The 13026-nt window shown below is 44.1% G+C and overlaps 1 protein-coding gene across 7 annotated transcripts in view; it reads left to right on the plus strand.

Annotated features, from left to right (window-relative positions):
* The window catches only part of GALNS (galactosamine (N-acetyl)-6-sulfatase), a 92552-nt gene that overhangs the window by 25582 nt on the left and 53944 nt on the right, over positions 1–13026 (plus strand). For 4 of the 7 annotated variants that reach the window (XM_033941342.1, XM_033941343.1, XM_033941345.1 and 1 more), the window contains 3 exons: positions 6411–6513; positions 7025–7168; positions 9972–10038. In XM_033941342.1, the coding sequence (XP_033797233.1) occupies positions 6411–6513; positions 7025–7168; positions 9972–10038 (314 nt within the window). The remainder of the gene's footprint in view (positions 1–6410; positions 6514–7024; positions 7169–9971; positions 10039–13026) is intronic. The other 3 variants (XM_033941348.1, XM_033941347.1, XM_033941346.1) reach the window with 1 other exon arrangement.

Raw genomic sequence — 13026 nt, forward strand, 5'->3', positions numbered from 1 at the left:
GAAAGGCTTAGATCAGGGGTGTCAAAGTCCCTCATTGAGGGCCGCAATCCAGTCGGGTTTTCAGGATTTCCCCAATGAATATGCATAAAATCTATTTGCATGCACTGCTTTCATTGTATGCTAATAGATCTCATGCATATTCATTAGGGAAATCCTGAAAACCCGACTGGATTGCAGCCCTCAAGGAGGGACTTTGACACCCCTGGCTTAGATGATTGGAGGCCCATTCCGGAACTTGCACATTTTGCTGCAGCGCTGAAAGTTCCACGCTTTTGCATGGAGACACTATGTTCAGTCATGGTGGTGGTGGCACTGGGGAAATGTCTGGCCTCTTTGGATTTAACAGAGGTCTACCTGCACATTCCTATATTTCCGAGTCACAGAAAATTCCTGAGATCTCATGTCCTGGGAAACCAGCCTTTCCCTTTGGGCTGGCAATAGCACCTCGCATGTTCACTAGGGGGAATGATGATAGTGATGATAGTGATAGCTGGGCATGCAGATTCATCCATACTTGAACGGCTGGCTGATTAGAGCTCTGTTCTCAGAAGAATAAACGGTGGCTCAAGTGGTCAGGTCATGTAGGGCCTGGGTTGCATAGTGGATTTCCAAAAGAGCCAACTGGTTCTGTCCCACTCCCTGGAATATCTGGGAATCTTCAACATAGCAGTAGGTCATGTCTTTCTTCCAGAAGCACACAGACAGAAGTTTTGCACTTGGTTAACGAGCTTGCTGGCTAAACCAGCTCCATCCATGTGACACTACCTCCAAGTGCTGGTCTCTATTGCTGCCACGATAGATGTGGTCCTCTGAGTGTAGGTTCACATGCGTCCTCTCCAGACTGCATAGCTATTGCATTGGTCATCTCAATTGGATTCCCTGCAGATGTCTGTGCCATGAACACCGGTAGTTCAGCCCATTATGGCTCCACCCACAAGCATTGTCAAGGGACATTCCACTCCGAATACCTTTGTGAATAATTTTGACAATGGATCCCAACCTGTTTGGCTGGGGAGCTCACTGCAACAGACATCAGATCCAGGGGCACTGGTCAGCCTCAAAAAGGTAGTGATTGATCAACAGATTACAAATTCAAGCCATTGGTTTGGTGTTGCAGAGACTGCTGAAGAGTTTGGAGGGACAAGCGGTTCGAGTCTTCTTGGACAATGCTATACGAGTAGCATATGTCAATTGCGAGGGAGCCATCAAGAGTGCAGCTGAGTCTGGAAGCTCGCTTACTGTTCATGTGGGCAGTGTTTCATCTTCAGACTCTCTTAACAGCACATGTAGTGGAAGTGGACAATGTCCAAGCTGATTTCCTCAGCAGACAGACACTGGATCTGGGCAAGTGGACGCTGTTTGCAGCAGCCATCCAAGCCATTGTTTTGTTGCTGGGGTCATCCAGCGTTCGATCTGATGGTGAAAGCAAAAAACAAGAAGACAGATAGATACTTCAGTCAAATATCTGAACCCAGAAAAGGGGATAGAAGGGTATAGATAGAGGATTACTATACAGATCCTGGACCTGATGGGCCACCACATGAGCGGACTGCTGGGCATGATGGACCTCTGGTCTGACCCATTAGAGGCACTGCTAATGTTCTTATGGATCTTGCCACTCTGGTACAGCGCAGCTGAAAAGTTAACTCTTCTACTTTTTTTTTCCATGGCCCATTTTAGGCCAGATTCTCCACAGGATTGCACACCATCTGGGAGCGGTCATTCTAGTGGCTCCAGATTTGGCCATGCAGACCATGGTATGCAGACCTAGTGTGTCTTCAGACAGGCACAAGTCTCAGATTATGAGTACAGCTGGACCTTCTTTCTCAGAGACTGGTTGGTCATAGAAGTTCCAAATTGCTTTGTTCTTACGGCATGGATCTTGAGCACTCAGCGTTGGTGTGCAAGAGATACTCAGAGTAGGTCATTGCCATTCAGATCCAAAGAGCCTATGATGGTCTCTGCTTAGGCTAAGGCATGAGAAACTTTTCTAGCACTGGTGCATTAAAAAAAAGGAGGAGCCTTTCTCTACTCCGATCTTCGTGGTTTTAACCTTCCACCAAGTTGACCTTGGCAAGGGGCTTACAGTAGTGTCCCTCAGAGTCCAAGTGGTGGGACTTTCTTGTTTCAGGGCTCATATGTTGAGGAAAGTGAGATCCTGTTTCCATCAACAACATTTTGCTGTCCTTGTTCAATCAATCATTCTTTTGAGGCTGGATTATTGTAATTCGGACTATTTAAGCTTGACAAAAAAAATATTTCAGAGACTTCAACTGATCCAGAATACTGTGGCTAGGCTGATCTTTGCTAAAAATAAATTTGATCATGTCTCTCCACTTCTGCAAAAACTTCATTGGCTTCCAATAATTTCCAGAGTTTACTTTAAATGTGCCTGTTTAACATTTAAGATCTTGCATGGCATCCGTCCTCCTTTAATTCCCCTGTCTTGGAATTCTGCAAGATCTGACATTACCAGATTTACTCAAAAATTCAAATTGTCCTTTCCTACATCAAAAGGTGTTATCTACATTGGCAAATTAGGGAAGTCTCTACTTTTCAAAATTACTGAGTTGTGGAACAATTTTCCTGCTCAACTGCGTAATCTGGGCTCTTTCCAACTATTTCGAAAACATCAAAAGTCCGATTTCTGCAAACAATAATAAACTTTTATTGATATTGACAGGGGTCGCCATCAGTGCTCCCTCTAAGCGGGCGGGTGGTGTGAGCAAAATTTTTTCCCCGTGCGCTAAAAATATCGGGCGCCAGCGCCAACTCGCCCGATTCTCCTCTCGCCGCGGCCTGCCATCTCCGTACGCCGTGCGCTGTGACGTGACATTGTGCGCTGCGAGGCAATATTTTGTGCGCCAGCGCACGCCAGCGCAGCTTAGAGGGAACACTGGTCGCCATACAGCAAATTACTCAAAACTGGAAAGATTACACTTCGGGACAGTAAGGGAATTTTTCAAGTACCTTTCTTATTTCTAATCTTAATGTATATTTTCTGTAAACCGCTTAGAATCTAACGGATGTAGCGGTATATAAGAAATAAATTACATTACATTACATTACATAAATTAAATTACACTTTTTGGTGGAACTCAATTTGTCATATCTACAAAATGGAAAAAGTGATGGCGTTACAACAGGGGTATATTCATAAGTTTAATAAAATTTGGGGACCATTAGCTAATTTCTCTAATGATCAGATATCATAGCACATGGATAGAACATATAGGGGGGTTGGGGAGGGTAAACTATTGTAAGGGTATTCTGAATTAAAATTCTGATAAAAGGGGTTTCTTTACTTTACAATATAAGAGTAATTGTTTGAAATTTCAAGTGTTTTTTAAAAATTGTATGTAATACATATATTTCACTTGATGTAAGAAATAAAAAAGAATAAAGAAGTTTAAAAAGAAAAAAGAAAACATCTGAAAACTTGGCTATTTTCAAAGTTGTAAATTCCGCTCCCCTCCATACTATTCCAAATCTACATTGTACTTGTAACCGTGCCGAGCTCTACTGTTATAGAGAAGATGCAGGATATAAGCCTAAGGTTTAGTTTAGTCACAGTCACAGCCAGATTCTTAAAGGGGTCACTGCTTCTCAGACCCTCGGTAAATACTCATTCTCTACAAGGAACCTTAACGTACTTTTGCAAGGTTTCAGCCAAGCTCCATACGAGCACTGAAAGAAGTGTCCTTGTGGGATCTGACATTCAAGACGATCTTTCTTGTGGCCATTACGTAAGTGAGAAGAGTCTCCGAGTTTCTGGTCTTTCTTACAGAGAGCATTTCCTCAGATTCACAGAGGCCGGATGGTGTGAATAACATGAAGAAAGACCTGGTGAAGCTTGAAGAATGGTCTGAAATTTGACAGCTAAAATTTAATATTAAGAAATGCAAGGTTATGCATTTGGGCTGCAAAAACCTGAGGGAACGGTACAGTTTAGGGTGTGAAGAACTCATGTGCATGACAGAAGAGTGAGACTTGGGTGTGATTGTATGTAATGATCTTAAGGTGGCCAAACAGGTTGAAAAGGTGACGGCGAAAGCTAGAAAAATGCTAGATACCGTGTTTCCCCGAAAATAAGACAGTGTCATATTAATTTTGGGCCTAAAAAACACACTAGGTCTTATTTTTGGGGTATGCACATGATCAGGTCTCCCTTCCTCTCCTTCACCCCAATTCTTCTTTCCTTTCCCCCACATGTGCAGCATCTTTCTTCCCCTCCCTCCCATCCCTTGTGCAGCAGAATACTTGCCCAGCTTCTATCCTTCCTTCCCTCCCATCCCTTGTGCAGTAGAATTCTTGCCCAGCTTCTATTCTTCCTCCCATCCCTCGTGCAGCAGAACCCTTGCCCAGCTTCTATCCTTCCCTCCCTCCCTCTCGCAGCAGAACCCTTGAGCACTCCCCCACCTCCACCATGCAGTTCAACCTCTGACCCTCCATCCTTCCCTCCTCGCCAACCGCGAGCGAGCCCTACCTTCATCCAAAGCAGCGTCGGGCTGGCAGCAATCTAAGGGATATGATCTTTTCTGTTACAGCTCCTCAAGTTTGGAACTTGCTTCCATCTAATATAAGAGAAGAAAAATTACTTAATAAGTTTAAAGGCCTACTAAAAAGTTGGTTGTTTAAGGATGCCTTTAACTGACCCATTTAACATCATATGACCTCATTCTGGAATTTATCTGGACAAGGAACACTGCTAAGTAGAAATTAAGCAGGTAACATTCCCCAACCTTTTGTCTCCTTACCCACCCTTTTTCATTTATTTTGGAATTGTATTTAATCCAATTTTTTTTTTTAGCCCCCCCCTCTCAATTGCCTTTTAACGTCATAATTGTTTTTAATGTTCTGTTTGTTGGATTTTTTTATTTTTTCCACTTTTAATTTTTGTAAATCACATTGGATTTATATATTGCGATCATATCAAATATTTTAAATAAACTTAAACAGGCTGTTTCGGCCTTGTCCATCGAGGAATTCACTCTGCCGCGTTAACTGATGATGTCATCAGTAATGCGGCAGAGTGAATTCTCCGACTGACAAGGCCGAAGCAGCTTGTTTAGAGTGCTGCAAGCCCGACGCTGCTTTGGATGAAGGTTGGGCTCGCTCGTGGTTGGCGGGGAGGGAAGGATGGAGGGTCAACAGGGGTTTGGCTGCGCGGTTGGGGGGGGGCTGGGTTGAAGAGTTACTGCTGGGGAATCCCAGGACTAGGACTTATTTTTGGGATAGGGCTCATATTAAGACCTACCCCGAAAATTATGCTAGGGCTTATTTTCGGGGTAGGTCTTATTTACGGGGAAACATGGTAGGTGTGTCATTCTGGAGCCCCGCCCTGTCAGTTATATCTTGCACCTACCTACTCTCTCTCTCTTAGATAATTCAAATCCAAACTGATATTTGCATGTCAGTCCATCTTGAAGGGCATAAGAACTAAACAATTGCTATAACGCTTTGGAGTTATACTTGTGCCACATAAATGTTTCTGTTTTGATTGTTTAATGGCAATGTTAGCATGTTTATTATGATTTTAGAGCAGAACGGAGTTGTAGTTTGGGAAGTTTCCCCATCCCCTCCTTCACATGTGTTTCTTTAGGGGGCTATCACTTGCTTTGGTAGAAACTAAAGGGGGCAGCAGAGCCCTTTAGTGAAGGAGGAGGGATTCAAAAGTGGATTCCTTCTGTTTGGCTGGGATTTTATCCGTCCATTCAGAGTAACACATCTATCTACTAGAAAAGATATTAGCAAGGTAAAACCTAATCTTATTTTAGGAGGCCACTCGAATATAGAGAAACCCTAGGGACAACATTAGTATGCTGATACCAAATGATAAGAAATCCACTGAGAGAAGGCTTAACCAAACAGCCATGTCTTGAGGCCAGACATAAAATGAATTAGAGGACGATCTGAATGCAAATGTGAAGTAGACAAAATCAGTTACCTCTCCTCTTCACTGCTATTTCTGTGTCCAGCATCTCCCCCTTCTTCCCTGCTTCTGCTGCTGCCCTGCCTGTTCCTAAATTTGGTCCAAAGGTGAAAACAGGTTCGGTGCCAATGTGGGGCTTTTAAACACAGGTCTGTGCTGAAGCACTGCTGTTCCTTCCCCCTCAACCCACTAGGAATTTCTATGCTGACACTGAGTCTGCTTTGAACCTTGGCCCAAGTCTGGAGCAGCAGCTGCAAGGGTAAGGAAAAGATGCTGGACACAGGAAGGAGGTAGGGAAGGGGAGAGGAGATACTACCACCTTAGGCGGAGGCCTAGTCTGTTTAATGTATGGGTTGCTCCTGCAATACTAGATTCTAGTTTACTTGCATATAGAAACAGGTGAGTCAGGAAGTTGCAACTTCTTTCAGGGTGGGAGAAGATAGCTAAGCATAGCATTGTGCTTTATTATCCTGCACAGCATACACTCCACAGGAAATTGTGGGGGGCATCCCAGACTCTGAACTCCTGCTTCCAGAACTGCTGAAGAAAACCGGATATAGGAATAAGATCATTGGCAAATGGTAAATGCATGTCTTCAATTCAATCCACGGCTCGTCTAATGCTTCAGTATTACGTCGTATCCAAGTGAATTACTGCAAAAGAATGAAACATTACCCAGTGGTGACAGAAATTGGCCATGTACTTACCTTGTCCCACAGAAAGCTGACAAAAGGACCAGTTGGCATTTTTATATTTTGTAAAAATTGAGTGAGCAGTCTGAGAATCCATGCAGTGCCAAAGATTCTCTGTACTAGAACCTGAGTTGTTGTCATTCTCAAGTTCTACTGCACGACTCATCTGAAGAGCAGGACATTTGGGGGGAGGGGATGGGTGGATTGCACTATACATCCTGGAGGATGTGCTAAACTGGTCCTACTGCACAACTCATCTGAGGAGCAGGACATTCTGGAGGGGGGGGGGTTGCACTATACATTCTGGAAGATGTGCTAAACTGGATCACAGTACTGTTTATTGTGGAAAGGGAGTCCCAGCATGGGCTGTTTTGAACTATTTTGTGGTTTTTCTTCTCAGGCATTTGGGTCACAGACCCCAGTACCATCCTCTGAAACATGGATTTGATGAATGGTTTGGATCTCCCAACTGTCACTTTGGACCATACGATAACAAGAATCGACCCAACATCCCTGTATACAAGGATTGGGAAATGATTGGCAGGTAATTTCATACATTTAAGGACATTTTCTGTTGCACAAAGGTTCTTATCCTCTATAATAAAACCCTAAGCGCGCATGTGCACTTAGGGTTTTGTGATTCCTGCCACTGTGGTGTCTGCCTCCGTACCGAATTTGATTTATGAACACGGAGGCAAGGAGAACACGCCGGCGACTCCCCCATCCCACCCTCACAAACCGCTGCCGCCGCCGCTGCTGCTCCTCTTCAAAGCAGCTAGCTGTAGCGAACTTTGTAGTCCGCTCTCCACCTCAGTAGCACGTTCCCTCTGACACGATCCCGTGCGTCGGAGGGAACGTGCTACCAAGGTGGAAAGCGGCCTACAAGGTTCACTACAGCCGGCCTGCGATCCTCAGCAGGCTGCTTTGAAGAGGAGTAGCAGTGGCGGCAGCTTATTTCAATGTAAAGAAATAGTTTAATCTCTATAAGGCCTCAGTTACACCACCCCCCATCGCTCAACAGTCACTTCACAGCATGAGTCATATGTGTTAAATCATCACTGGCCTTTCATTTATTTAACATATCTTATCGTTCCCTTAAAATTAAAGTTAATTCTGATAAATTTTGCACTTATTTTAGTTTTTTGACTGGATGCAACATGTTTTGCTGAATCTTGCTTCGAACAGTGTAGGAAAGTCAGATGACAGCGGCATTTTTTTTTTTTAAATAATTCTTTATTCATTTTCAAATATTACAAGTGTATAATAATCAATCAGAAATATTTTTAACTAATCACTTGACAATCTTATTTATATTCCTCCAAATATATAAATATAAAAGAATCCCCAGGAGTCCTCCACCCACAGTCTCACCAATAGAGGGTGCTGTTTTACTGTCACATTTTTCAATTGTGAGGGACAGGCAAGTTCTGCAGGACTCCAGGGAACATACCTGTCCTTAGCGACTGAAAATATTCCACCCCCTAGTGGTAGCAATGCAGCTGGAGGACACCTGCTCAGCTTAGAGGGAACATTCATAATCCCACCCCCCTTTAAGATGTCTGATCATTAGAATAAATAATCAATGGCCCCCAAATCTTTTTAAACTTATGATAATTCCCTTGTTGCATAGCAAGCACCCTTTCCATTTTATAAATATGGCATACTGAATTCCACCAAAAAGTATAATTTAGTTTAGTGTAATCTTTCCAATTTCCTGTAATCTGCTGAATGGCAACCCCTGTCAATATCAATAGTTTATTATTATTTGCAGAAATTGGGCTTTTAAATCTCATTGATGTACAAAATAATATAGTATCATATGAAAGGGCAACATGATTTTCTAACATGACAGCGGCATCTTGAAAAAGCGTTCAGCGAAACATGTTGGATTCAATCTTCCCAAGTCGTATTTAATAAAATCAAGTCAAAAAACTAAGATAAGTGCAAAATTTATCAGAATTCTCTTTAATCTTAAGAGAACGATAACAGATATGATGATAAATAAATGAAAGGCCAGTGACGATTTAACACTTACGACTCACTGCTGTGAAGTGATTGTGGAGCGGTGGGGGTGGTGTAACTGGGCCTTATAGAGATTAAACTATTTCTTTACATTGAAATAAGCTGATGTAATCCTCTATAATAAAACCCTAAGAGCATATGCGCACTTAGGACTGCATATTCCCTGCCACCGTGGTCTCGGGGTCCGTGTCGAATTCCATTTTCGAACACAGAGGCAGGGAACATGCCAGCGACTCCCTCCTCCCGCCCTCACTCTGTCTAACAGCGGTGTCAAACTCGCGGCCCCCCAGGAACTGTTCTGCGGCCCGCGGGCTGGCTGGCTCCCTTACCCTTGCCAAAGTTATTTTTAAGTTCAAAGCAGCCGCTGAAGCTCCTCTCACAAGCCGCATCTGTGTCGGAAGCCTCTCTGACGTCAGGTCAGAGAGGCGGCTTCCTACGCAGGCGCGGATCGTGAGAGGAGCCTTGGCAGCAGCTTTAAACTCAAGAATAACTTCGGCAAGGGTAAGGGAGCCGGCCAGAAATGCTGCTGCACAGGGAAGTTGTGGGGGGGGAGGAAAATGCTGCTGCAGCACAGGGAAGTGGGGTGGGAGAGGGAAATGCTGCTGCTGCACAGGGAAATGGAGGGGGAGGGAATGCTGCTGCACAGGGAAGTGGGGAGGAGGGAAATGCTGCTGCTGCACAGGGAAATGGAGGGGGAGGGAATGCTGCTTCGCAGGGAAGGGTGGGAGGGAAATGCTGCTGCTGCACATGGGAGGGGGAGAGGGAAAGGGGGCCAGGGAACGAACTTGCTTTGCTTTGGGGGGAGGGGTGTGCTGGGGGGCAGGGAGCAATCTTGGTGTGCTTTGAGGGGGAGACAGAAGGGGGCCACGGAGAAAGACAAAGAAAGGCAGGAGGCCACGGAGAGAGACAGAAAGACAGGCAGGCAGTGTACGAGAACGAAAGACAGCGGGCAGGGAGAGAGACAGACAGGCAGATATATATTCTAGCACCCGTTAATGTAACGAGCTTAAACACTAGTGAATACATAAACTAGGAGTGGATATACATTGATGTGTATAGTTAGTAGTACAACCTCCGAGTAACATAATATACAATCAGTAGACCATCTAAGAAAGAACGGAGTATTTAACATCCCTGGCATTCTGTTATCAAATAAGCATCCAAATCCCTTAGGGGTGAGCAGGACCTCTCTACCTACCTCCCGTAAGAGCTGGGTGCCAGATCCCCTTGCCTGTATCCATCTCTTCTTAAGCATTTCCTAAAATAGCATTCTGCAAGTGATGGCACTCATATAATTCATGATCATTGTTCTGTATTTCTTTAAGATATTATGAAGATTTTAAAATTGATCTGAAGACAGGTGAAGCAAATCTAACTCAGATGTATCTTCAGGTATTGTGGAAAGACTTTAGCATGATACATGGTGGTGATTATTGAGTGTATCCTCCCTGAGAAATCGAATCTCTATTTATTTTGCATGGTCAGGGTTCATTATAGGTTATAATCAAATTGTTTCTTAACAGATTCCATACTTTACACTCTGATGCATTAGAAAGATGTACGTTCTGTGCTCAGTAGCTGTCTGTAGGCATAAGCATATCAAATTCACTTTACAAAGAACAAGAGGGCATTCGGAAAAATTGGAAGGGGATAGATTCAAAACAAATGCTAGGAAGTTTTTCTTTACTCAGCGGGTGGTGGATACCTGGAATGCGCTTCCAGAGGACGTAATAGGGCAGAGTACGGTAATGGGGTTTAAGAAAGGATTGGACAATTTTCTGTTGAAAAAGGGGATAGAAGGGTATAGATAGAGGATTGCTGCACAGGTCCTGGACCTGTTGGGCCGCCGCGTGAGCGGACTGCTGGGCGCAATGGACCTCGGGTCTGACCCGGCAGAGGCATTGCTTATGTTCTTATGCTAACTGGCCATCAGAAGTGTAATGAAATTGCCTGGTTTGCTACTGATGTTTTCTCCCTTCTGTGTGTCTTGATCCCATCACCACCTGTCTACTAAAAATTTGATAAAAACGCTAATCATAAAATTCTAAGCATTGAACAAAAAAAATAAAACATAAAATGGAGGACGACGAACATCCAATAACAAAAAGACAAACTATAGATGTAACAAACCAGTCAAGGGAGATATTAGGTAAGGAGGGAGAACGACAATAATGAAAGGAAAGAAAACAAGAAGGAAGGGAAGACACAAGGGTGAGTAGAAAGACTTCATAGTAACGGAATTGAATAGATTAGTCGTAGGCATCTTTAAAAAGGAAGCATTTGAAGCTTCCCTTGAATTTGTCTATTTTTTTGTTCTGTTCTAATATGTGTTGGAAGGGAGTTCCAGGTCCTAGGTGCTCTGATTGAGAAGATGAAGGCTCGATGGGTACCTATTGTTGTTGTGGTGGTGGTGTTGTTTTTTTCTCAGCAGTTAACATCTTTATTTCAAGACTCCACTGCACTGTATTACCTCACAGGACATGCATACAATACAACTAGTTTATCTATCAAAAGTAAACACTCTCCTCAGTAGGCCTATGAGACTGGACCAAATTCTTTGGTATTCTTGCCGTGCTGGGGCTTGTGGGGCCAGCTTTTGCTGGGTTGGCTCTGCTGCCATACTTTGCAGGTGACGTTCCTGCTTGAGCTCCAGGAACATGTCGGCTTTGGGCAGCTTGGCTGTCGTGGTTTGAGGAATTTGCATCAGGACAAAAGCGAGTTGTGGGTGTACTAACTCTTGATGGCCCCTCAGAGGCCTTCTCAGAGCCTGAAGTCTAGCGGAGTGGCGCCTCTCTTTCTCCTGATTCTTCTTCCTCTATGGAGGTGAATGTCTTTTGGGAAATCACCATCTCTCCTGTTCGGTTGTTGGTCATCTTGTCAATCTTCCTATGGCTGAAAATAGTGGAGTTGCTCACTTTTCTCTCCTTATGCTCCTATTGTTTTTAAAGAGGGAACATGGGGAGTATGTTGAGAGGCAGATCTAAGAGTTCTTGGAGGATCATAAGGAATTAAAAGTCTGTCTATGAAGCCAGGTTCGTTGGTTTGCTGTCTCTCCTACTGTCATCACCTCTTTCTACCATATCCTCAACCTATTGCTCTCCACTGCGACTGTGTCAAATGCCTTCAAGCATGCTTTAGTTACATTGCTCCTCAAAAGAAAAAAAAAAAAACAACAATAACCCTCGCTGGATCCTACCTGCCCCTCCAGCTATTGCTCCATCTCCCTTCTCACCTTCTTATCCAAGTTACTTAAATGTGCTGTTCACCGCTGTTGTCTTGACTTTCTTTCATCTCGAGCTATCCTCAACCCGCTTCAATCAGACTTTCATCCTCTTTATTCTATGGAAACGTCCCTCACTAGAATCTCCAATGGCCTCTACTCTGTCCTCATCCTCCTTGATTTATCGGTGGCTTTTGCCACTGAAGATCACCACCTACTCATCAACAAGCTGTCCTTGCTCGGGTTTCAGGGCTCTATATCAAGTTTCAAGTTTTATTAGGATTTTATATACCGCCTATCAAGGTTATCTAAGCGGTTTTACAATCAGGTACTCAAGCATTTTCCCTATCTGTCCCAGTGGGCTCACAATCTATCTAACGTACCTGGGGCTATGGAGGATTAAGTGACTTGCCCAGGATCACAAGGAGCAGCGTCTCATCTTTCCCATCACACTTTTAGCGTAACCTCTGGAGGATACTCTGCTGCTTCCATTCTGCTGTCAGTTCGTGCACCCCAGGGCTCTGTCCTGGGACCTCTTCATCTATACTTCTTCCCTTGGTGTTCCAATCTCCTCCCACAGCTTCCAGTATCACCTGTACATAACTACTTGTAGATCTTGCTGTCTACACTTGAAATTTCTAGAGGAATCCAAGTCTTGACCTACCTGGATTTTTTGCCATCATATAAAATTAAACATGGCCAAGATCAAACTCCTTATCTTCCATTCTAAATCCACCTCTCCTCTTCCTCCATTCTCTATTTCTGTGGGTAACGACGAGTGGGGTGATTAAATTTGCAGACGATACGAAGTTATTCAGAGTAGTGAAGACACGGGGGGATTGCGAACATCTGCAATGTGACATAACCACGCTCGAGAAAAGGGCAGCGACATAGCAAATGAGGTTCAACTTGGATAAGTATAAGGTGATACATGTCGGTAACAAAAATCTCATACAGGATATCCGTGGTGGTACTTAGAGAGATCCCCCAGGAAAGAGACTTGGGAGTACTGGCCCACAAGTCGATGAAGCCATCCACACAATGTGCGGCGGCGGCGAAAAGGACGAACAAAATGCTAGGAATGATTAAGAAGGGGATCATGAACAGAACGGAGAAGGTTATCATGCCGCTGTACCGGGCCATGGTGCGCCCTCACCTTG

The sequence above is a fragment of the Geotrypetes seraphini genome, chromosome 4, assembly GCF_902459505.1.
Source record: "Geotrypetes seraphini chromosome 4, aGeoSer1.1, whole genome shotgun sequence".
Classification (NCBI taxonomy): Eukaryota; Metazoa; Chordata; class Amphibia; order Gymnophiona; family Dermophiidae; genus Geotrypetes; species Geotrypetes seraphini.